We start from the raw sequence: 26,452 nt of genomic DNA on the forward strand, positions 1-26,452 counted from the left end.
CCTCCAGCAGGCCGGATTCCGTGAGGGTTCACCTGATTGCGTTTCTGTGAGAGTCCCGTCACCCTCTGGAGCCTTTTCACAAAAGTTCACCAAATGTTCCCAAACTTCTGGATCTTCTTCATGACGTTCCTCTTGAGCGCCCAAAGTGTCCAGCACACAGTCTAATGGTCTGGAGTCTCCAAGGTAGTCCTTGAAAGGTTGGGACCAAAATTCCCACAATGCACCTGGAAAACAACCATAAAAGTCCACTGGATGAACTCCAGGCAAGGGCCTCTTGGTGGAGTTGGTGCAGGTGAGCCGTGTTAACCTGTAGCTTGCGGAGAACCCACTATTTATTCCTCTTGAAACAAGGTACATCCAAAGGGCTGCAGTTTCAGATAATGCAGCCGGCGCAGTCAGTCAGAGTGCAGGGCCTGGTGATGCAGCAGGGGCAGTCAGTCAGCGTGCAGGGCCTGGTGATGCAGTGGGCGCAGTCAGTCAGCGTGCAGGGCCTGGTGATGCAGCAGGCGCAGTCAGTCAGAGTGCAGGGCCTGATGGTGCAAATCAAATTTCCAGCTTGGCAATCCTTCTTCTTCTCTCAGTCTCAAGCAGCAGAGCTGAGAGGCTCTGACCCTCTCAGATACTTATTTGGTGTTCTCTGGGGTCACACAGTCCAATGAGATGCAGGGTACAGAGCATGACCACTTCCTCCAAAGTATGACACAATGGCTGCCCAGAAAGCACCCTTCTTCCAAAACTCCATATGGCTGAAGTCGCATAAGAGAGACAAGAGCCGTCTAAACCAACCTCCAGGATGGCTCATTTCCATCGTCTCCCTCCCCATGGCAACTGCACACTCCTTCCCTAAGCCTGCCCTCTGGCTGGATTCAAAGGGTAGTGGTGTAGGTGGGCTTGGCTTCTTTGGCCTGTATCCTCCTCACTTTGAAGAGCATTGTTTACAACCCCTCCCCTTCTCTCTGCAGTGCTGCCAGGTTCCCTGTCTCTGCAGTGCCACCATGTTCTCTGTCTCTGCAATGCCATCAGGTTCCTTGTCTCTGCAATGCCACCAGGTTCCCTGTGTTTGTGGTGCCACCAGGTTCCCTGTCTCTGCGGTACCACCAGGTTCTCTGTCTCTGCAGGGCCACCAGGTTCCCTGTCTCCATGGTGCCGCCAGGTTCCCTGTCTCTGCATTCCACCAGGTTCCCTGTATCCGTGGTGCCGCCAGGTTCCCTGTCTCTGCATTCCACCAGGTTCTCTGTCTCTGAAATGCCACCAGGTTCCCTGTCTCTGCAGTGCCACCAGGTTCCCTTTCTTTGTGGTGCCACCAGGTTCTCTGTCTCTGCATTCCACCAGGTTCCCTGTCTCTGCGGTGCCACCAGGTTCCCTATCTCTGCATTCCACCAGGTTCTCTGTCTCTGCATTCCACCAGGTTCTCTGTCTCTGAAATGCCACCAAGTTCCCTTTCTTTGTGGTGCCACCAGGTTCTCTGTCTCTGCATTCCACCAGGTTCCCTGTCTCTGTGGTGCCACCAGGTTCCCTATCTCTGCATTCCACCAGGTTCTCTGTGTCTGAAATGCCACCAGGTTCCCTGTCTCTGCAGTGCCACCAAGTTCCCTTTCTTTGTGGTGCCACCAGGTTCTCTGTCTCTGCATTCCACCAGGTTCCCTGTCTCTGCAGTGCCACCAGGTTCCCTATCTCTGCATTCCACCAGGTTCCCTGTCTCTGCGGTGCCACCAGGTTCCCTATCTCTGCATTCCACCAGGTTCTCTGTCTCTGTAGTGCTGCCAGGTTCCCAGTCTCTGCGGTGTCCCCAGGTTCTCAGTCTCTGCGGTGCCACCAGGTTCTCTGTCTCTGCGGTGCCCCCAGGTTCCCTGTCTCTGCAGTGCCCCCAGGTTCCCTGTCTCTGCGGTGCCCCCAGGTTCTCAGTCTCTGCGGTGCCCCCAGGTTCCCTGTCTCTGCGGTGCCCCCAGGTTCCCTGTCTCTGCGGTGCCCCCAGGTTCCCTGTCTCTGCGGTGCCGCCAGGTTCTCTGCCTCTGCGGTGCCCCCAGGTTCCCTGTCTCTGCAGTGCCGCCACGTTCTCAGTCTCTGCAGTGCCGCCAGGTTCTCAGTCTCTGCGGTGCCGCCAGGTTCTCAGTCTCTGCAGTGCCGCCAGGTTCTCAGTCTCTGCAGTGCCGCCAGGTTCTCAGTCTCTGCGGTGCTGCCAGGTTCTCAGTTTCTGCAGTGCCGCCAGGTTCTCAGTCTCTGCAGTGCCGCCAGGTTCTCAGTCTCTGCGGTGCCCCCAGGTTCTCTGTCTCTGCATTCCGCCAGGTTCTCTGTCTCTGCATTCCACCAGGTTCTCTGTCCCTGCAGTGCCGCCAGGTTCTCTGTCTCTCCAGTGCCACCAGGTTATCTGTCTCTGCATTCCGCCAGGTTCTCTGTCTCTGTAGTGCTGCCAGGTTCCCTGTCTCTGCATTCCGCCAGGTTCCCTGTCTCTGCATTCCGCCAGGTTCTCTGTCTCTGCATTCCGCCAGGTTCTCTGTCTCTGCATTCCACCAGGTTCTCTGTCCCTGCAGTGCCGCCAGGTTCTCTGTCTCTCCAGTGCCACCAGGTTATCTGTCTCTGCATTCCGCCAGGTTCTCTGTCTCTGCATTCCACCAGGTTCTCTGTCTCTGCATTCCACCAGGTTATCTGTCTCTGCATTCCGCCAGGTTCTCTGTCTCTGCATTCCACCAGGTTCTCTGTCTCTGCATTCCACCAGGTTATCTGTCTCTGCATTCCGCCAGGTTCTCTGTCTCTGTAGTGCTGCCAGGTTCCCTGTCTCTGCATTCCGCCAGGTTCCCTGTCTCTGCATTCCGCCAGGTTCTCTGTCTCTGCATTCCGCCAGGTTCTCTGTCTCTGCATTCCACCAGGTTATCTGTCCCTGCAGTGCCGCCAGGTTCTCTGTCTCTCCAGTGCCACCAGGTTATCTGTCTCTGCATTCCGCCAGGTTCTCTGTCTCTGCATTCCACCAGGTTCTCTGTCTCTGCATTCCACCAGGTTCCCTGTCTCTGCATTCCGCCAGGTTCTCTGTCTCTGCATTCCGCCAGGTTCTCTGTCTCTGCATTCCACCAGGTTCTCTGTCCCTGCAGTGCCGCCAGGTTCTCTGTCTCTCCAGTGCCACCAGGTTATCTGTCTCTGCATTCCGCCAGGTTCTCTGTCTCTGCATTCCACCAGGTTCCCTGTCTCTGCATTCCGCCAGGTTCTCTGTCTCTGCATTCCGCCAGGTTCTCTGTCTCTGCATTCCACCAGGTTCTCTGTCGCTGCAGTGCCGCCAGGTTCTCAGTCTCTGCGGTGCCACCAGGTTCTCTGTCTCTGCATTCCGCCAGGTTCTCTGTCTCTGTAGTGCTGCCAGGTTCCCAGTCTCTGCGGTGCCACCAGCTTCTCTGTCTCTGCATTCCGCCAGGTTCTCTGTCTCTGAGGTGCCACCAGGTTCCCTATCTCTGCATTCCACCAGGTTCTCTGTCTCTGCGGTGCCCCCAGGTTCCCAGTCTCTTTCAATGTGTGCTGCATTCTGAGGGACACATAGAATGGGTAAATCACCATTATTTATTGTTCATGTGCAGGAAGGTGTCCCTTCCTGCCATAAAGAATCACCCCTGCAGTGCAGGCACCCTCGCCACATGGCGGCAACAGGCATCTTTTTTAGGGCCAGTGCTAGGGGAAATGCAGGGGTGTGCCGTATTCTTGTGAATACAGCTCCATCCTGCTTTTTAAAAATGACGGAATGGGGCGTTACAAAATTTGACGTAACACTGCGCTCTGACATTTTTTTTGTAAATATGCCCCCACGTTCTCTCGGAGCTCCCTGCTAATGTCGCCTTTTGTTCTTGTTTCAGTGTCAGCAGTGGGGCGTCCAACCCTGAGCTCGACGCGCCCCATCACGAGCTCTATGGAAATAAACTGCGAACCCAAAGCCGAAGCTGGCCACCACACCCACCCTTGGAGGGCGCTCTAGAGGCAGAGCTCATGAGGTCAGAGGGCAGAAGAAGCGCCCTGGCGGAGAGTCTGACCACTGCACACAGCGCCATGAAGCATCAGCAAGTGTGCTTACAGGAGCAGGACAGGCACATGATCCACACGGAGGCGTGTCTGGAACAGCTGCTCTTCAAGCAAGAGGTACGGTCCGCTCTGTGTCTGTCTCCTACAGTGGTCTGGGGGTTCAGTCTGCTCTGTGTCTGTCTCCTACAGTGGTCTGGAGGTACAGTCTGCTCTGTGTATGTCTCCTACAATGGTCTGGAGGTACTGTCTGCTCTGTGTCTGTCTCCTACAATGGTCTGGAGGTACTGACTGCTCTGTGTCTGTCTCCTACAGTGGTCTGGGAGGTACAGTCTGCTCTGTGTCTGTCTCCTACAGTGGTCTGGGAGGTACAGTCTGCTCTGTGTCTGTCTCCTACAGTGGTCTGTGAGGTACGGTCTGCCCTGTGTCTGTCTCCTACAATGGTCCGGAGGTACAGTCTGCTCTGTGTATGTCTCCTACAATGGTCTCTAGGTACAGTCTGCTCTGTGTCTGTCTCCTACAATGGTCTCTAGGTACAGTCTGCTCTGTGTCTGTCTCCTACAATGGTCCGGAGGTACAGTCTGCTCTGTGTTGGTCTCCTACAATGGTCCGGAGGTACAGTCTGCTCTGTGTCTGTCTCCTACAATGGTCTGGAGGTACAGTCTGCTCTGTGTATGTCTCCTACAATGGTCTGGGAGGTACAGTCTGCGCTGTGTCTGTCTCCTACAATGGTGTGGAGGTACAGTCTGCTCTGTGTTGGTCTCCTACAATGGTCCGGAGGTACAGTCTGCTCTGTGTCTGTCTCCTACAATGGTCTGGAGGTACAGTCTGCTATGTGTCTGTCTTCTACAATGGTGTAGAGGTACAGTCTGCTCTGTGTCTGTCTCCTACAGTGGTCTGGGAGGTACAGTCTGCTCTGTGTCTGTCTCCTACAATGGTCCGGAGGTACAGTCTGCTCTGTGTATGTCTCCTACAATGGTCTCTAGGTACAGTCTGCTCTGTGCCTGTCTCCTACAGTGGTCTGGAGGTACAGTCCGCTCTGTGTCTGTCTCCTACAATGGTGTGGAGGTACAGTCTGCTCTGTGTCTGTCTCCTACAATGGTCTGGGAGGTACAGTCTGCTCTGTGTCTGTCTCCTACAGTGGTCTGGGAGGTACAGTCTGCTCTGTGTCTGTCTCCTACAGTGGTCTGTGAGGTACGGTCTGCCCTGTGTCTGTCTCCTACAATGGTCTGTAGGTACAGTCTGCTCTGTGTCTGTCTCCTACAATGGTCTGGAGGTACAGTCTGCTCTGTGTATGTCTCCTACAATGGTCTCTAGGTACAGTCTGCTCTGTGTCTGTCTCCTACAGTGGTCTGGAGGTACAGTCCGCTCTGTGTCTGTCTCCTACAATGGTCCGGAGGTACAGTCTGCTCTGTCTGTCTCCTACAATGGTCTGGAGGTACAGTCTGCTCTGTGTCTGTCTCCTACAATGGTCTGGGGGTACAGTCTGCTCCGTGTCTGTCTCCTACAATGGTCTGGGAGGTACAGTCTGCTCTGTGTCTGTCTCCTACAATGGTCCGGAGGTACAGTCTGCTCTGTGTATGTCTCCTACAATGGTCTCTAGGTACAGTCTGCTCTGTGTCTGTCTCCTACAGTGGTCTGGAGGTACAGTCCGCTCTGTGTCTGTCTCCTACAATGGTCCGGAGGTACAGTCCGCTCTGTGTCTGTCTCCTACAATGGTCCGGAGGTACAGTCTGCTATGTGTCTGTCTCCTACAATGGTGTGGAGGTACAGTCTGCTCTGTGTCTGTCTCCTACAGTGGTCTGGGAGGTACAGTCTGCTCTGTGTCTGTCTCCTACAATGGTCTGGGAGGTACAGTCTGCTCTGTGTCTGTCTCCTACAGTGGTCTGGAGGTACAGTCTGCTCTGTGTCTGTCTCCTACAATGGTCCGGAGGTACAGTCTGCTCTGTGTCTGTCTCCTACAGTAGTCTGGGAGGTATAGTCTGCTCTGTGTCTGTCTCCTACAATGGTCCGGAGGTACAGTCTGCTCTGTGTCTGTCTCCTACAGTGGTCTGGGAGGTACAGTCTGCTCTGTGTCTGTCTCCTACAATGGTCTGGGAGGTACAGTCTGCTCTGTGTCTGTCTCCTACAGTGGTCTGGAGGTACAGTCTGCTCTGTGTCTGTCTCCTACAATGGTCCGGAGGTACAGTCTGCTCTGTGTCTGTCTCCTACAATGGTCTGGGAGGTACAGTCTGCTCTGTGTCTGTCTCCTACAGTGGTCTGGAGGTACAGTCTGCTCTGTGTCTGTCTCCTACAATGGTCCGGAGGTACAGTCTGCTCTGTGTCTGTCTCCTACAGTAGTCTGGGAGGTACAGTCTGCTCTGTGTCTGTCTCCTACAATGGTGTGGAGGTACAGTATACTCTGTGTTTGTCTCCTACAATGGTCTGGGAGGTACAGTCTGCGCTGTGTCTGTCTCCTACAATGGTCTGGAGGTACGGTCTGCTCTGTGTCTGTCTTCTACAATGGTCTGGGAGGTACAGTCTGCGCTGTGTCTGTCTCCTACAGTGGTCTGGAGGTACAGTCTGCTCTGTGTATGTCTCCTACAATGGTCTGGGTGGTACAGTCTATTCTGTGGCTGTCTCCTACAATGGTCTGGGAGGTACAGTCTGTTCTGTGTCTGTCTCCTACAATGGTCTGGGAGGTACAGTCTGCTCTGTGTCTGTCTCCTAGAGTGGTCTGGAGGTACAGTCTGCTCTGTGTCTGTCTCCTACAATGGTCTGGAGGTGCAGTCTGCTCTGTGTCTGTCTCCTACAATGGTCTGGAGGTACAGTCTGCTCTGTGTCTGTCTCCTACAGTGGTCCGGAGGTACAGTCTGCTCTGTGTCTGGCTCCTACAATGGTCTGGGAGGTACATTCTGCTCTGTGTCTGTCTCCTACAATGGTCTGGAAGGTACAGTCTGCTTTGTGTCTTTCTCCTACAGTGGTCTGGAGGTACAGTCTGCTCTGTGTCTGTCTCCTACAATGGTCCGGAGGTACAGTCTGCTCTGTGTCTGTCTCCTACAATGGTCTGGGAGGTACAGTCTGCTCTGTGTCTTTCTCCTACAGTGGTCTGGAGGTACAGTCTGCTCTGTGTCTTTCTCCTACAGTGGTCTGGAGGTACAGTCTGCTCTGTGTCTGTCTCCTACAATGGTCCGGAGGTACAGTCTGCGCTGTGTCTGTCTCCTACAATGGTCTGGAGGTACAGTCTGCGCTGTGTCTGTCTCCTACAATGGTCTGGAGGTACAGTCTGCTCTGTGTATGTCTCCTACAATGGTCTGGAGGTACAGTCTGCTCTGTGTTTGTCTCCTGCAATGGTCTGGGAGATACAGTCTGCGCTGTGTCTGTCTCTTACAGTGGTCTGGAGGTACAGTCTGCTCTGTGTCTGTCTCCTACAATGGTGTGGAGGTACAGTCTGCTCTGTGTCTGTCTCCTACAATGGTCTGGGAGGTACAGTCTGCTCTGTGTCTGTCTCCTACAATGGTCTGAGAGGTACAGTCTATTCTGTGTCTGTCTCCTACAATGGTCTGGGAGGTACAGTCTGCTCTGTGTCTGTCTCCTACAATGGTCTGGAGGTACAGTCTGCTCTGTGTCTGTCCCCTACAATGGTCTGGGAGGTACATTCTGCTCTGTGTATGTCTCCTACAATGGTCTGGGAGGTACAGTCTGCTCTGTGTCTGTCTCCTACAATGGTCTGGGAGGTACAGTCTGCTCTGTGTCTGTCTCCTACAATGGTGTGAAGGTACAGTCTGCTCTGTGTCTGTCTCCTACAATGGTCTGGGAGGTACATTCTGCTCTGTGTCTGTCTCCTACAATCGTCTGGGAGGTACAGTCTGCTCCGTGTCTGTCTCCTACAATGGTGTGGGAGGTACATTCTGCTCTGTGTCTGTCTCCTACAATCGTCTGGGAGGTACATTCTGCTCTGTGTCTGTCTCCTACAATCGTCTGGGAGGTACAGTCTGCTATGTGTCTTTCTCCTACAGTGGTCTGGAGGTACAGTCTGCTTTGTGTCTTTCTCCTACAGTGGTCTGGAGGTACAGTCTGCTCTGTGTCTTTCTCCTACAGTGGTCTGGAGGTACAGTCTGCTCTATGTATGTCTCCTACAGTGGTCTGGCAGGAACAGTCTGCTCTGTGTCTGTCTCCTACCATGGTCTGGAGGTACAGTCTGCGCTGTGTCTGTCTCCTACAGTGGTCCAGCGGTACAGTCTGCTCCGTGCCTGTCTCCTACAATGGTCCGGAGGTACAGTCTGCTCTGTGTCTGTCTCCTACAATGGCCCGGAGGTACAGTCTGCTCTGTGTACGTTTCCTACAATGGTCCTACATCCTACTGCAGTCTGAGGGGTACAGTCTATAATGTGTATACATTCTGTGAGGCACAGTCTGCTATGTGTATGCATCCCACAGCAGTATGAGAGGTACAGTCTATAATGTGCATACACCCGCAATGCAGTCTGGGGGGTACAGTCTGTCATGCCGCCCAATGTGACAAACCTCTAAACAACTACATAAAGGTGCAGCATCACATTGCCAATCTTTTCTGATAACCTATTTTTTAATTTTTTATTCACAGAACACAAATATCAGTCCAGTCAAACAAACCGCCTCACAGAGCACCCCGCAAAGGCACATATGTAGATCCATCAGTGATGTAGACCCACAAATCCCACAATTTGACCCAGATCTTCCTATGCTTCTGCGGACATCCCCTGGCTGTGTAAAAGGGCCTTTATTGTTGGGCACACCTGTGCACTCGCCCCCACCAGGAACCCAAGAATGGAGTGCCCCCAGGCAGTGTCCCTCTTAGCGACCAGAGTGGCTACCCCCAACAACACACGTTCCTGCTTCAGTCCCCCTCGTTGGAGCCGCTGGAGGGGTCATAGAGGTCATATGGAGATCGTTGAGTTGGGAGCCCCCTCAGTGGCTCGTTGGAGTCGCTGAAGGGGTCATAGAGGTCAGATGGAGATCGTTGAGTTGGGAGCCCCCTCTCAGTGGCTCATTGGAGCTGCTGGAGGGGTCATAGAGGTCAGATGGAGATCGTTGAGTTGGGAGCCCCCCTCAGTGGCTCGTTGGAGTCGCTGAAGGGGTCATAGAGGTCAGATGGAGATCGTTGAGTTGGGAGCCCCCTCTCAGTGGCTCGTTGGAGCTGCTGGAGGGGTCATAGAGGTCAGATGGAGATCGTTGAGTTGGGAGCCGCCTCAGTGGCTCGTTGGAGTCGCTGAAGGGGTCATAGAGGTCAGATGGAGATCGTTGAGTTGGGAGCCCCCCTCAGTGGCTCGTTGGAGTCGCTGAAGGGGTCATAGAGGTCAGATGGAGATCGTTGAGTTGGGAGCCCCCCTCAGTGGCTCGTTGGAGTCGCTGAAGGGGTCATAGAGGTCAGATGGAGATCGTTGAGTTGGGAGCCCCCCTCAGTGGCTCGTTGGAGTCGCTGAAGGGGTCATAGAGGTCAGATGGAGATCGTTGAGTTGGGAGCCCCCCTCAGTGGCTCGTTGGAGCCGCTCTGGGGGTCATAGAGGTCAGATGGAGAACATTGAGTTGGGAGCCCCCCCTCAGTGGCTCGTTGGAGCCGCTGGAGGGGTCATAGAGGTCAGATGGAGATCGATGAGCTGGGAGCCCCCTCAGTGGCTCGTTGGAGCTGCTGGAGGGGTCATAGAGGTCAGATGGAGATCGTTGAGTTGGGAGCCCCCTCAGTGGCTCGTTGGAGCCGCTGGAGGGGTCATAGAGGTCAAATGGAGATCGTTGAGTTGGGAGCCCCCCTCAGTGGCTCGTTGGAGCCGCTCTGGGGGTCATAGAGGTCAGATGGAGATCATTGAGTTGGGAGCCCCCCCCTCAGTGGCTCGTTGGAGCCGCTGGAGGGGTCATAGAGGTCAGATGGAGATCGATGAGTTGGGAGCCCCCTCAGTGGCTCGTTGGAGCCGCTGGAGGGGTCATAGAGGTCAGATGTAGATCGTTGAGTTGGGAGCCCCCCTCAGTGGCTCGTTGGAGCCGCTGGAGGGGTCATAGAGGTCATATGGAGATCGTTGAGTTGGGAGCCCCCTCAGTGGCTTGTTGGAGCAGCTGGAGGGGTCATAGAGGTCAGATGGAGATCGTTGAGTTGAGAGCCCCCCTCAGTGGCTCATTGGAGCCGTTGCAGGGGTCATAGAGGTCAGATGGAGATCGTTGAGTTGGGAGCCCCCTCAGTGGCTTGTTGGAGCCGCTAGAGGGATCATAGAGGTCAGATGGAGATCGTTGAGTTGGGACCCCCCCCTCAGTGGCTCATTGGAGCCTCTCTGGGGGTCAAAGAGGTCAGATGGAGATTGTTGAGTTGGGAGCCCCCCTCAGTGGCTCGTTGGAGCCGCTGGAGGGGTCATAGAGGTTGAGAGCCCCCCTTAGTGGCTCATTGGAGCCGTTGTAGGGTTCATAGAGGTCAGAAGGAGATAGTTCAGTTGAGAGACCCACCCCCACCCCCGTCGCTCGTTGCAACCGCTGGAGGAGTCATAGAGGTCAGATGGGGACAGTTGAGTTGGGAGCCCCCCTCAGTGGCTCGTTGGAGCCGCTGGAGGGGTCATAGAGGTCAGATGGAGATCGTTGAGTTGAGAGCCCCCCTTAGTGGCCCATTGGAGCCGTTGGAGGGTTCATAGAGGTCAGATGGAGATCGTTGAGTTGAGAGACCCACCCCACCCCGTCGCTCGTTGCAACCGCTGGAGGAGTCATAGAGGTCAGATGGGGACAGTTGAGTTGGGAGCCCCCCTCAGTGGCTCGTTGGGGCTGCTGGACGGGTTCCCCAACACATGTCTTCCACCTCTGTTTCAGCCATGCAAACCTGTCGGGGAATTGATGATCAGAGAATGGTAAACCTGTGAGATTGCCCTTTGGGTAAGCCTGCCGGCCAACAGTTTAGTCTTCAGGAGACTGAAGTCCAGGACTTCAGTATTTAAGGGGATGTGGGCTGCAAGGGTGTGCCGTAGCTGTAGGCACTTGTGAAATTGGGAACTAGAAAAGTGATACTGCTCTTGTAGATTCTGAAACTTCTGAATACAGGCCCCAGACTAGTCATCCTTAAGCTAAGAAATTCCTATTCTGTCCCGTTTTGCCAACCCATCCAGGCTTGCGATGCGATGAAGCCATGTGCCCAGCTAGAGAGGAGTCATGCGCATCTAGCTATCGTCTCAATCCATAAGGCAGAGTGCCGCCCTCCAACTCAAGAGGACCACGTGTGTCATGTCCAGGAGGGGCCAAGGAATAGGAGAACTGTACACAATTCAATCAAGTCCCAACAGAACCAACTCAGCCCTGTAGGTCGGGTCACTCCAACCCCATTTAAGCCAGTCATTCACCACAATAAGGTGGGGGCAATGTAGTAATGGTGTAGATATGCCAACACCATTTAAAAACCTTACAGCGGAAGAATACCAGGCAATACGCTCTTTTGCAAGACAACACTAATATAGTGATTAAGAGTGCGGATAAAGGGGGAGGGATAGTCATACTTGATAAAAAAGACTATGATCATGAATGCCGCCGTCTGTTGAACAACCAAACAAATTACATACCCCTGAGAGAGGATCCATCAAGCAGCCTAAAAACAGAGATAATTGAGTTGGTAATGGAGGCAGAGAGTGAAGGAAAGATAAGTAAACATGAGGCCGATTTTTTAACCCTGACGGAGGGGAAGATACCATACTTCTATACCCTTCCTAAAACTCACAAAGGGATATACCCACCTCCAGGGAGGCCCATTGTTTCGGGTTTGGGCTCTTTGTTGGAACCGTTATCAAAATATTGTGATTTCTTTTTACTGCCCATTGTTGAAAATACCAGCACATACATAAAAGATACCAAAAGCTTACGAGCCATGTTACAGACCATCACACTGCCAGAGGAATCCTGTTTTTTGGTTACACTAGACATAGAAAGTCTTTATACCTCTATACCCCAGGATGCGACAATTGAGGTGGTGACGGACATCCTGGAAGAAGCTGATTGGCAATATCAGACTTCTCGATCCTTTGTAGTAGAGTGCGCCACTTTGGCACTAAAAAGGAACTTTTTCCAATTTGAAGAGGATCTCTTCCTACAAGCCACAGGTACATCAATGGGGAGTACCTTTGCCCCCAGTGTGGCGGGGTTGTATGTGTTCAATTTTGAACGCAAAAACATTCTACCAACAACAAATCCCCATTTTTCTAACATCATTTTATGGCAAAGATTTATTGATGATGTTTTGATGATCTGGAAGGGGGACGAAGACTCACTATTTTCCTTTTTTTTCTGGTTGAATCAACAAGACCTACACCTGAAGTTCACACATGAATTTGATAAAACTAAGATTGAATTCTTAGATGTGACCATCACTAGAGTAGATAGACGTTTGAAGACGAAGACCTTTTACAAACCTACGGCAAAGAACAATCTTTTGCACTACTCAAGCTTCCACCCACATCCTCTGAGAGAAAACCTCCCATTTGGTCAATATCTCCGGATTAGGAGAAATTGTAGTGAGGTTTCTGATTATAAGGCACAGGCTAAGGATCTGACAAAAAAACTAGAGACGAGGGGATATCCAAATCACCTCTTAACCAAAAGCTGCAAGAGGGCACGCAATCAGAACCGAGAGGCCCTCCTGGAGGATCTCCCTAAACAAAGTGAAACAGAAACACCTCTGACATGCGTCACAACCTTTAACACAGCATCTAATATGGTCAGTCGTAGTATCAAGAGACACTGGAATATCTTGACATCTAACAACTGCGCATGGGAAAAACCACTATTCTCTTATAAAAGAGCCAGGAGCCTGAAGGACTCCCTTGTTCACACACGCCCAAAGAAATTACAACACACAACAAGGAGTGTACTGGATGCCTGGGGATTACCACCAGTGACGGGGCATTATCCCTGTGGGAGCTGTAGTGTATGTCCACTCACCTCGATTTCTAAAACACTTAATTTGGAACCAGGGAAGATATGGCAACAAAGACAACACACGAACTGCAATACTTGCAATGTCGTGTATTTGATCACATGCCCCTGTGGTCTTAGATATATCGGGATGACCAAAAGGATGATAAAACTTCGGATTTGCGAACACCGAAGTAGCATTAGGTGTGGGAAAAGTAATACGAAACTCACTACCCACTTTTTGGAACAAAAACACTCCCCAACAGACATTCACTGGACGGTGATAGAACATTTGGAACAGGGAACAGAGGTAACACTCTTCGAAAAGGAGCAGAGATGGGTTTACCGACTCTCTAGTCATGTAACCGGCCTTAATGATGACATCCCCTGGGGGTCGGTCTTGAGACGTTCGAATTAAACTCTCCACTCCTATGTTTATTCATGTATGTTCAGTATACTCAAACAATACAAGATGTCCTCATGAAAATTCATTGTGACAATAACACGATCCTACTATGTAAGAAAAACATATCGACATTTATGATTGACAATTTTATTGTTAGATATGACCAGCGGATCGTCCAGGCTGAGAAATAGAAAAGAAAAATAAATAAAGAAAAATTATTTTATTTATTTTATTTTTATTCTGGCAATAGAATTCACCCCTTCTGAAGCTAATACTATATAGACAGCAAATAACCTGGTAACCACAGAAATCTGACCAGCAATAGTGGAGAAAATCTAAAAATCTTAAAATCTAAATACATCGATATGTCTATCGGCATTAATTCTTTAAAAAGAATTAAACACTCCTTTGAACTAGTTGATGCCCCTCTTTTCAATATAGGGAGTATTATCCATATGGTGCTTTACTAATGAACGTTTTAACAAAAATGTAAAGCCCCATGGCATGTAATAAAGTTGGATACAAACAATAAAGTTGGATTTAGCGTGTTGCAAGTCTGACAGACGCTATGGAGGACGACCTGAACACGTCATACGCATTACGTTACCGTCCAATAACAATGGCGGCTCGGCGGTCCGTTCACCACTTTCAGATAGCAGCAGATCCCGGAGTAGGTGGATTGTGGCGAGTCGCGGCGTTGAGAGTAAGTGACGCCGGAACAAAACGCTTTTGCAAATGACTGGATTGGGATTTAAGGGTGATATTACCATTGGCTCCCTCGAGACTAGTGCTGGCTTTATTGGTGTTGTTACAGGTTGAACGCAGTGTGAAGAAATTGCCTTGCTGCTAATCCATGGGGAAAAGTGAAGTCCCATTAGTTTGTAAGTACGGGGTAAAACGATTACTATGCCTTTGATTGTAAAATAGATCTTTCGCACTGTCGTGATTTTCAATCTTGCCGTCCTATTATAGGACGTGTTCATAAAATAGGTGCAGGGCGCCACTCCATGATTGGGTTTTTTTTAAATTATGATACACGCTAGACTCAGCAAATATAGTTCGGTGTGAAGAAGGACTGATAGTTTAATCCTTCAATTTTGTCACAAAATTGGACTAAGAGATAAAGTTTCATAATAAATGACCAACTTGTGATTCAAAACGGACAACCAAAAGAATTTCGCTTAAAATATAGCGAGTATTTTCTTGAAATATTAGAATAATAAGGAGAGACTAAACAATAGAGCAACTCACTGTTGATAAATGCAAAAGGCAGAGTGTATGGATGTAAAACATGGTCATGAATGTTTGCATTGTTTTTATGTCATCTCTTTACAGAATGAACCCCTGGTGAATTTCTAGGAGCTCGGAGAAACGGTATAAATCCGTGAGTCTGTATGAAAAACTTCTGAATAAGTTTTTTCTTATAAATACACTAAAACTTTTGGTTTAGTTGTTTTTCACATATATATCCTCTGGGTTGGACGTGCCTTAGCGAGCACGGACCGCCCGTGGATCTCACTTAATGGTCCTGATGAAAGCTGAGCGGAAAACAGCAACTAACAGCAGAAACATGTCGACCTTTTTTTAGGACACAGTGATTTCAAACAAAATCACCATATGGTCCCCACTTGTTTTTAATGTGACCAGCTGACCCATGAATAAAGTCATTTAAGGGTACTGCTGGGATCTTTTAACATTAGCACTCACTTCACTGAACACACACTGTTTTGTTTCACAAAGAACCTGCTCCGCTGCAATCGCAGGCGTCGAAGCACACGGGGGGGACATTCGGTCTCCCTCGTGGGAACCCCATGATGAAGCATGTCACCACTAGGGTGAGTGAGGGTTCTTTTTACAAATAGAGTTCTGTTTTTACTCATAGGTTTGTGTCTCTCTCCTTTTCAGATTTTTTCTGATTTTTTCAATTTATTTTACACTTAGTTCAGAGTGTATTTTGGGCTTCAAAATACACAGTTAGTCACTCTTTAGTTGTTGTAGAAATGTAGATATGCCATTCCCATACTTCCATCATAGGGTGATTGTCGGCAACTGTTGAAGGCGATACGCGGCCGGCCCTCAGCCCAAAGAAGGGCGATGGAGTTAAGGACAGTAAACCATAGGGTGGGAATAGGAATGGGGACATTCTGAAAGACATAAAGGAAACGAGGCAGTGCTATCATTTTGAAGAGGGCCACATGCCAGAGAAAGCGGAGAGGTAGACCCAAGGTGCCCGCTACAAATCAGGACTTCTATACCTCAGGAGGCGCTTAAATTCCTATTGGTCATCTACACATCTCTTGTCCATGGGACAATGTCTTGCTGCTATCCCACGCTACCGCCTCACCAGAATGGGAGGTAGCTCCTTCTCTGTTAGGGCAGCTGTGGCCTGGAACAGTCTGCCTTTCAAGCTTAGGAATATCCATGACCTTAGGCTGTTCAAAAAGGAGGTAAAAACCCTGCTTTTTGATTAGTCCTCGAGCCGCGACTTCCATCTCCGCTCCCCTCTGAACAGGTTCTCGTGCCGGGACTCTTCCGAGTATCCATGTGCGCTATAAATGGTGGATAACATAACATAACATAACATAACATAACATAACATAACATAGCATAGCATAGCATAGCATAACATAACATAGCATAGCATAGCATAACATAACATAACATAGCATAACATAACATAACATAGCATAACATAACATAGCATAGCATAGCATAGCATAGCATAGCATAACATAACATAGCATAGCATAGCATAACATAACATAACATAGCATAACATAACATAACATAACATAGCATAACATAACATAGCATAGCATAGCATAACATAACATAGCATAACATAACATAACATAGCATAACATAGCATAGCATAGCATAACATAACATAACATAGCATAACATAACATAACATAACATAACATAACAGATAACATAACATAACAGATAACATAACATAACAGATAACATAACATAACATGACATAACATGACATGGCATGGCATGGCATGGCATGGCATGACATGGCATGACATGACATGGCATGGCATGGCATGGCATGGCATAACATAACATAGCATAGCATAGCATAACATAACATAACATAACAGATAACATAACATGGCATGGCATGGCATGGCATAGCATAGCATAGCATAGCATAGCATGACATGACATGGCATGGCATGGCATGGCATGGCATGGCATGGCATAACATAACATAACATAACATGGCATGGCATGGCATGGCATGGCATAACATAACATGGCATGGCATGGCATGTTGGCATAGCATAACATGGCATGGCATAGCATGGCATGGCATAACATAACATAACATAACATAACATAACATAACATGGCATAACATAACATAACATAACATGGCATGGCATGGCATGGCATAGCATAGCATAGCATAGCATAGCATAACATAACATAACATAACATGACATAACATAACATAACATAACATGGCATGGCATGGCATGGCATGGCATAACATAACATAACATAACATGGCATAACATAACATAACATAACATGGCATGGCATGGCATGGCATAGCATAGCATAGCATAGCATAGCATAACATAACATAACATAACATAACATAACATGACATGACATGACATGACATGACATGACATGACATGACATGACATGACATGACATGGCATGGCATGGCATGGCATGGCATGGCATAACATAACATAACATAACATAACATAACATAGCATAGCATAACATAACATGGCATGGCATGGCATGGCATGGCATGGCATGGCATAACATAACATAACATAACATAACATAACATAGCATAACATAACATAACATAGCATGGCATGGCATAGCATAACATAGCAAAGCATAGCATAGCATAGCATAGCATAGCATAACATAACATAACATAACATAACATAACATGGCATGGCATGGCATGGCATAGCATAACATAACATAGCATAGCATAGCATAGCATAGCATAACATAACATAACATAACATAACATAACATAACATAACATAACATAACATGGCATGGCATAGCATAGCATTGCATAACATAACATAGCATAGCATAGCATAGCATAGCATAACATAACATAACATAACATAACATAACATAGCATAACATAACATAGCATAGCATAGCATTGCATAAGCATAACATAGCATAGCATAGCATAGTATAACATAACATAACATAACATACTATAACATAGCATAGCATAGCATAACATAGCATAGCATAGCATAGCATAACATAGCATAACATAACATAGCATAACATAGCATAAGCATAACATAACATAGCATAGCATAGCATAACATAACATGACATGACATGACATGACATGACATGACAAAACATAACATAACATAGCATAACATAACATAACATAACATAGCATAGCATAGCATAACATAACATAACATAACATAACATAACATAGCATAGCATAGCATAACATAGTATAACATAGCATAAGCATAACATAACATAACATAACATAACATAACATAACATAACATAACAGATAACATAACATAACATAGCATAACATAACATAACATAGCATAACATAACATAACAAAGCATAACATAACATAACATAACGTAGCATAGCATAACATAACATAGCATAGCATAACATAACATAACATAACATAACATAACATAACATAACATAATATAGCATAACATAACATAACATAACATAGCATAACATAACATAACATAACATAGCATAGCATAACATAACATAACATAGCATACCATAACATAACATAACATAGCATAACATAACATAGCATAGCATAACATAACATAGGATAGCATAACATAACATAGCATAGCATAACATAACATAACATAGCATAACATAACATAACATAGCATAACATAACATAGCATAGCATAGCATAACATAGCATAACATAACATAACATAACATAATATAACATAACATAACATAACATAACATAACATAGCATAACATAACATAACATAACATAGCATAACATAACATAACATAGCATAACATAACATAACATAGCATAACATAACATAGCATAGCATAGCATAGCATAACATAGCATAACATAACATAGCATAGCATAGCATAGCATAACATAGCATAGCATAACATAACATAACATAACATAATATAGCATAACATAACATAACATAACATAACATAACATAACATAGGATAGCATAACATAACATAGCATAGCATAACATAACATAACATAACATAGCAAAGCATAGCATAGCATAACATAGCATAGCATAACATAACATAACATAACATAATATAACATAACATAACATAACATAACATAACATAGCATAACATAACATAACATAACATAGCATAACATAACATAGGATAGCATAACATAACATAGCATAGCATAACATAACATAACATAGCATAACATAACATAGCATAACATAACATAGCATAGCATAGCATAGCATAACATAGCATAGCATAACATAACATAACATAACATAACATAACATAACATAACATAACATAACATAACATAACATAACATAGCATAACATAACATAGCATAACATAACATAGCATAACATAACATAGCATAACATAACATAACATAACATAACATAACATAACATAACATAACATAGCATAGCATAACATAACATAGCATAACATAACATAACATAGCATAACATAACATAGCATAGCATAACATAGCATAGCATAACATAACATAACATAGCATAACATAACATAACAACATAACATAGCATAACATAACATAACATAGCATAGCATAACATAACATAGCATAACATAACATAACATAACAACATAACATAGCATAACATAACATAACATAGCATAGCATAACATAACATAACATAGCATAACATAACATAACAACATAACATAGCATAACATAACATAACATAACATAGCATAACATAACATAGCATAGCATAACATAACATAACATAGCATAACATAACATAACATAGCATAACATAGCATAACATAACATAGCATAGAATAACATAACATAACATAACATAACATAACATAACATAACATAGCATAACATAGCATAACATAACATAGCATAACATAACATAACATAGCATAACATAACATAACATAGCATAACATAACATAACATAACATAACATAACATAGCATAGCATAACATAACATAACAAAGCATAACATAACATAACATAGCGTAACATAACATAACATAGCATAACATAACATAACATAGCATAACATAACATAACAGATAACATAACATAACATAACATAACATAGCATAACATAGCATAACATAACATAGCATAACATAGCATAACATAACATAGCATAGCATAACATAACATAACATAGCATAACATAACATAGCATAACATAACATAACATAACATAACATAACATAACATAACATAACATAACATAGCATAACATAACATAGCATAACATAACATAACATAGCATAACATAACATAACATAACATAGCATAACATAACATAACATAACATAACATAACATACCATAACATAACATAACATAACATAGCATAACATACCATAGCATAACATAACATAACATAGCATAACATAACATAACATAACATAGCATAACATAACATAACATAACATAGCATAACATAACATAGCATAACATAACATAACATAGCATAACATAACATAACATAACATAGCATAACATAGCATAACATAACATAGCATAACATAACATAACATAGCATAACATAACATAACATAACATAACATAACATAACATAACATAACATAACAGATAACATAACATAACATAGATGACCCCATCTCTAAAGGTTCTTCTTCATTTTAGTCACTGGAGGAACCAGATTAAGGGCCCATGCCAGCCTGGGCAGCAGAGAAATATGGGTACCCCTGATACTGGAAGGCCGGCATGAAGCGGCACTGATCTGGATGCATCGGCTGTGTCAAAGTCAATCACAACCGTTGGCCAAGACCTTTACGAACACCTTTGTCTCTGAGATAATAAGGGATATGGGCCTGTACAAGGCACACCTGTCTAAAGGTTGACATATTTTGGGAATAACCACATTCGAGGCCATATCCAGCTCCCAGGGAAAGGCACCTGGGTTCACAGCTCCAACAGGGGGTGGAACCAAATGGAATGAAATCTATGATAATATTCAACAGGGGCCTGCCAGGGCCCGGGGTCTTACCTGAGGGCACGGCAGAAAGTACTACCTCAATCTCATCTGCCGTGAGTGGCGGATCCATGTCCGGTGAGGAGGGGATCGAAGTGAGAGCGATCCCAACCAGCAGCCAATAAAGGAGTTTCCCAGGGTTGTCACCGTGCTCATTGATCCACTGGGTTGTAGCCCTCCAACACTGCCTGACCTTCACCAAGGTGACCTGTCACAATGTTGCTCGGGCCACCGCCAGTTGGCAAGCAAGCGCCTCCGACATCCTGGCGAGAATTCGCCACTCCAAGACAAGGATTGGAGTTTCAGGTGTCATGTTGGTCATGAGTGTCTCTTTCTCCTTACCCCTGATGTGTCCTTTCGCCAGAGCCCTAATCAGAAGTTTACGTGCCCTCCAAAGGGTGCCAGCCAAGGGCACAGACCCTTAGTAGGTCTTAAAGTAAAACTACAGCTCGGTCTCTACATAGACAAAGCAGTCATTATCAGACAAGGGCCGTGCATTAAGGCGCGACATGGACCAGCTGGCGGGCTCCAAGAATCCTATGTGTAAAAGGAGTGGTGAGTGGGCGGAAATCCGCCATGGAAGGATGCCACCCCAGGACATCTGCAAAACATCCAAGGATGGAAGGAGCAGTAGGTCAATCTGCGAAGATGTCCTATGGGCTGCAGAGGTGTGGATATTTGGTTACATGAGGGCACCATGTCCTCCATGCGTCACAGAGACTGAGGGAGTCCATCCATGCTCTGAGCTGTCGGGAGCTAGACTGACGCCCCACCCCCGGGGGTCCATGGATTACAGCTCTGAACTGGGGACCACATTGAAACCCCCCCTGATAGAGAGGCCATCCTGGGGGCAAGAAACTGGTTTGGCATGTAGACAGACAGAAAGTTGTAATGTTTACCTTCGAGAAACCCCCTCAACTCCTATAAATCTCGCATGGGGATCCAAGTAGGTACCGGTAACCACAAGAGGGACACCCCTGTGGAGGACACCACGTGACCCCTTGGTAAACCCAGAGTGGTAAACCCTGTTATAGCCAAAGGATCGGAGGAACAGCCAGTGTTTTCCTAACAAGTGGGTCTCCTGCAACAGAAGGCAGGCTGGAAGCGCCTAACGTACAGAAGTACAGCTATGCACTTGACGGGGTGCAGCCGCCAATTTGCACTCCAGGACAGAAACCCTAACTTCAACCACAGGGATGACTGGGTAAGAGCAGAATGGACAGCATCAGAGAGGGACCACGAGGATCTACTAAGAACATAGTCGTCCAGGGCTGGTGACCCCAATAAGTACAAAGGCAGGGCCGGTGGCCTAGGCAGCAGTGACATGAGGACTATAGAGAAAAGTAAGGACAACACAACTCCACGCTCCCCCATCTCACCCCCCATACCTCTACCCCTGAAGCATCTATCATCCCATGCCAAGGCATAACAACATACTCTACAAAACACATAGCGAAACATAAAGACCTCCTCAGTTGCAGTATCATATGTCAACCGAACACATGTTGCAATGTTTCATGAGTGTACCCCGCATCTACCCCCGAAGGGACAGCAGCTTCTAGCATAGGTGGCGGAAGCCCTCGGGTAATCCTGGTGGGTCAGTAGGATGCTGAGCTTGGGTGCCATAGAGCTCCGGCGAACACCTCACTCGCTCTGATCCTCTCCCCTGTTGGTAACCATGTGCCCTGTGTCAGAACTGGAGGCGACTCGACGGCAATAGAGGTGTACTCGGTGCCCACATGATTTTGATTTTTGTCTCCTAGAGGGTTCCAGAGGGGGTAAAGAATGCTCACAGCGGCTGTTGGAATGGATGAGGCACCAGCACTGTCCAATCAGAAAAGTTCAGTCCTCTTAATCGCCCATTCCCAGGCCTGTTCCAGAGTCTCAAAGAAACAAGTTTTAGTGTTGAAAATCAACTTCAATTTCACTGGGAAAAGGAGCTCTTAGTCAAGATTGAGAGCACAGATCTTTTGTTTGACATCATCCAGGCCCCCAACCTGCACCCCAAGAATAGTTTTGTGTGCAAGGCCTCCAACCGGTCCGGGAATCCAAACAACCAAAGGTTATTCCTGAGTGGCCTATTCTCAGCACCTTTGGTGTGCTTTTCCAGTACTGCTGTCACCACCAGTAGCCTGGAGACCTGCTAGTTAAGGGTGGCTACATTGTCTTCCACTGAGGATAATCAACCCTCTGCATCAGTGACTCAGGTGCAGATGTTTTAGAGACCTTGGCATAGGAGAGAGACGTTCACCTTCACCTCACCCACTTTTGTTTCCACTGCCTCCCTAGAGTCCTCGATTGCCTGGAGAATAGCGGCTAAGTCGGACTGTTCTAGGGTGCGTGGAGGCACCGAGGGGTTACTAGTGGCCCGTGTTGCCAGAGGCCAACATTGTGAACTGGTCCTATGTCTCTGCACATGTGCAGGGGAGCAGGTCTGCTCCTCCCATGTCTGGGCACCGTGAGTGGCCAGAAGGCAGAAGTTTCATGGCCCGTTTGACCAGTATGAGCAGCCAGGGCTGAGGCCACTAGCGGGCAGCATGAACATGCATCTGTCACAAAACAGGCTCTAGCGCCTCTAGCAATCGCCGACAAACAGTTCCATCAGCGGATGAGGAACCCCCCAAGGACTGATTTGCTGCTGCATCACCCAGAAGCCACACTTCTCAGTGACCCCAGCAACTGGTGGGGCAGGGGGAAGGGGGGTGGACCGAGAAACGTCGAGAAGGGTTCCCATGACATAAGGAGACTGCTCCTGCTTCCTAAGTTGAGCCCGGATCTTCTGGGCAGGACGTCGGGCCCCTCCAAGTCATGCTATTGCATTCCCAGCAGACATCAGTCTCTATAGGCCAGGAGGGAGCCCAGGTTCTGGATAGACCCCCCTCTTGTCAGTAGACACTGGGTGCAATGTGGCCAAACTGTGTAAGGGAGTAGCAGCCACTACGATGAGAGAATGGGAAATAAGGCACCTCGAGGTCACCCACCGCCACCTGCCCCCCCTGGACACCTCATTGCCAGCAGGCACAGGGCAGCGCTCTGCGGTTCCTCAGCAGGTCGGACCGGTCCTGTGTGGTCTGCGTCCACTCAGATGCCAAGTCCAGGGGGTCGGCAGCCCTTCCGGCTGCACTGCCCAATGCCTTTCTGCGGTGCCCCTCGGTTCAAGGACCCCTGCTACAGGCAGCCAGGCATCTGCAACAAAAGAGGAAAGCGTGGGGGTACGATTGTCCATGTTGGGGCGGCGATGGGGAAGGATACTCGAGGAGGTCTGAAGTGATCTCAAGTTGTGGCTGCCACCTACGCCGCCTTGGCCTCCCCTCACACTGCTAACCTTAAGGGAATTTATCTGGATAGCAACAGCTGGTTATTGCTAAACAGAGACAATTACAAAAATGAAGCCAGTGTCTGGGTTCAGGGACCTGTCTTGTGTGTGGGCTATCTACCAGCAGTGTGTAGGTGTAGCCGTCCAGAAAGAAAATAATTTTTCTTTCTTGTTATCCCCTCACTCACCGGAGTTTCCTCACGGTGACATGCTTCATCATCGGGGTCATCCCAGTTCTCTACGAAAAGGGGCGTGCTGCGACTCTCGAGCTACGAAGGAGCACTATGAAGTGAAGGACTATGTGTGGTGAGAGTAAGTGGAGTGGATGTGTGTGTGAGTGTTAAAAATACCGTGCTAGTGGGCCTCAATGTTTTATTCTGCTCCTAGACCGGTATGTTAAAAGTGGGGTTTGTACTGTGGACCAACCAGTAATGTGGATTGGTTCAGTACTACCTAGTACTGAACCAATCCACATTACTGGTTGGTTTTAACACTCACACACACATCCACTCCACTTACTCTCACCACACATAGTCCTTCACTTCATAGTGCTCCTTCGTAGCTCGAGAGTCGCAGCACGCCCCTTTTCGTAGAGAACTGGGATGACCCCGATGATGAAGCATGTCACCGTGAGGAAACTCCGGTGAGTGAGTGGATAACAAGAAAGAAAAATTCTTTTCTTTCTGGACGGCTACACCTACACACTGCTGGTAGATAGCCCACACACAAGACAGGTCCCTGAACCCAGACACTGGCTTCATTTTTGTAACTGTACTTAGGAGGACGACCTGGCCTTGAACAAACCTCCTTTTCCCTCTACCCTGTTACTATTGCTAAACAGAGGTCAGGAACATTCAATGAGTGAAGGCAACAGGATTATGGAGTCTTCTGCTTCTGTTTCTCTTCATTGTAGCCCAAAGGGTGAGGGATAACTTTCACTTAGGTCCATTAATGCTCAAATCCTTCTATCTCGGGTGTGTCCTTGGTATTTCCGAATAACTCTCCTTTTCTCTTGGTTACTAAATCCCAATAAAGGACTCGTGTTGCCTTGTGACGACTTGCGTCACGCAAGGGCAACGCAGGAGCTTAGTAACTGTGCCTCCTACTGAGTAGAACCAGGGATACAAAGCTGTAGAACCTTCTCCACGTCTTTCCCACCATTGATCGGCTGTAAACAGAGTCCTTCAGCCCTTGCTCTGTGCTTAGGAACTGAGCAGCATATTTATGCATTCCATGTAAACAGGATTGTTTATGTTCTGGAAGGGGCATCTTGCTGCATGAAAACAATCCCCGGAGGCGCATTCCTCTTTCTTCGTGAGCTGCAGAGTGTTGCGAACATGGAAAGAGGAAGGAACGAGGAGAAATGAAAACATTTCTCCTCGTTGCGCCTCTCCTGGGAAGGCGCATCTTTTTGGCGCAATCCCAGGCTCACCAGTTCTGGTAAATCTGGGAATTCCTCAAAATCCATGGATGTTGCGTGAGAACACCCACAAAACGCCCATTGAATGCCCCCGTTGCCCTTTAATGCAACGCAACGATGTGCACTGTAATGCAACGCAGCGATGTGCACTGTAATGCAACGCAGCGATGTGCACTGTAATGCAACGCAGCGATGTGCACTGTAATGCAACGCAGCGATGTGCACTGTAATGCAACGCAGCGATGTGCACTGTAATGCAACGCAGCGATTTGCACTGCGTTGCGTTACTCAAGGTGTATGAAGCCACTCAGGGTGGCCGTGCGCGGCTTCATAGACCTCATTTGAAGTTGCGTCGCTCAACAGAGACGCAAAGGGGCTTGTAAAGATGGCCCCAAGTATCTTACCCAGAATTCAAGAATTGTTTGTTTTCACAAGAAATAAGACTGAGTCACTGCTGTCTCTGTGTTTCCTGGATCCGATGTTCTGTCCAAGAGAAAGCCTGGACTGTCCCCCTCACTGCCCCATGCGAGTCAAGACTTAAGGGAGCTCCCCTGTCTGTCCCTTGCCTTGGCCTCCAGGGACAACTCCCAGACACTGCCCTGTTACCCTTGAGTCCCCCAGCACTGGGAGAGGGAGCCTGATGTGAACAATGAATAGAACATGGATGGGTGGGATTGTAAGTGTCAGCATTAAAACCATTTTAGAACTGGATTTATTCGGAAGGATTATATACTGTGTTAAGAAGCCTTCGCTAATAATGCACTCTTGATTACTATTTTTATATTTTCTAAAGTTAAACATATCAGAGACTTTCCCAGTGAATGTTTTCAGCACCTCTTGTGAAAATCGAATTTTCTTTGTTTCTGTCTCATCGCCCATGAGCTGCTGACCCCTGAAAGGCCAGTCTTTTAAGAGAGAAGACGGGACCAGTTCCTGAAGACCAGACTGTAACAGATAAATTACAGCGGTCACAGGGCAAGCATCGGTGTTAGTTACACCTGTTTTTAAATGGGTAAAGGAATGACGATTGACTAAAGGAGCAGCGACAGAGCGAAGCATAAGGCCACAGTCGGGATGTACAAGTTTATATTGGGGTAGGACGTCCTGTTCTAAAATAAAATACAAAAATCTTATATGAAGGTTACAAATTCCGATGCTGTCCTTTGATAGGTATTGAGACTGGTGTTTC

General features: G+C 47.3%; 1 protein-coding gene across 1 annotated transcript in view; it reads left to right on the forward strand.

The window, feature by feature from the left end:
• Nucleotides 1-26,452, forward strand: part of LOC147725734 (uncharacterized) — a 421,410-nt gene that overhangs the window by 182,561 nt on the left and 212,397 nt on the right. Inside the window, exon 3 of the mRNA XM_086964424.1 lies at nt 3,834-4,113. Coding sequence (XP_086820550.1) covers nt 3,834-4,113 — 280 coding nt within the window. The remainder of the gene's footprint in view (nt 1-3,833; nt 4,114-26,452) is intronic.

Source organism: Lissotriton vulgaris, chromosome 3_2 (genome assembly GCF_964263255.1).
Source record: "Lissotriton vulgaris chromosome 3_2, aLisVul1.2, whole genome shotgun sequence".
In the NCBI taxonomy this organism is placed as follows: Eukaryota; Metazoa; Chordata; class Amphibia; order Caudata; family Salamandridae; genus Lissotriton; species Lissotriton vulgaris.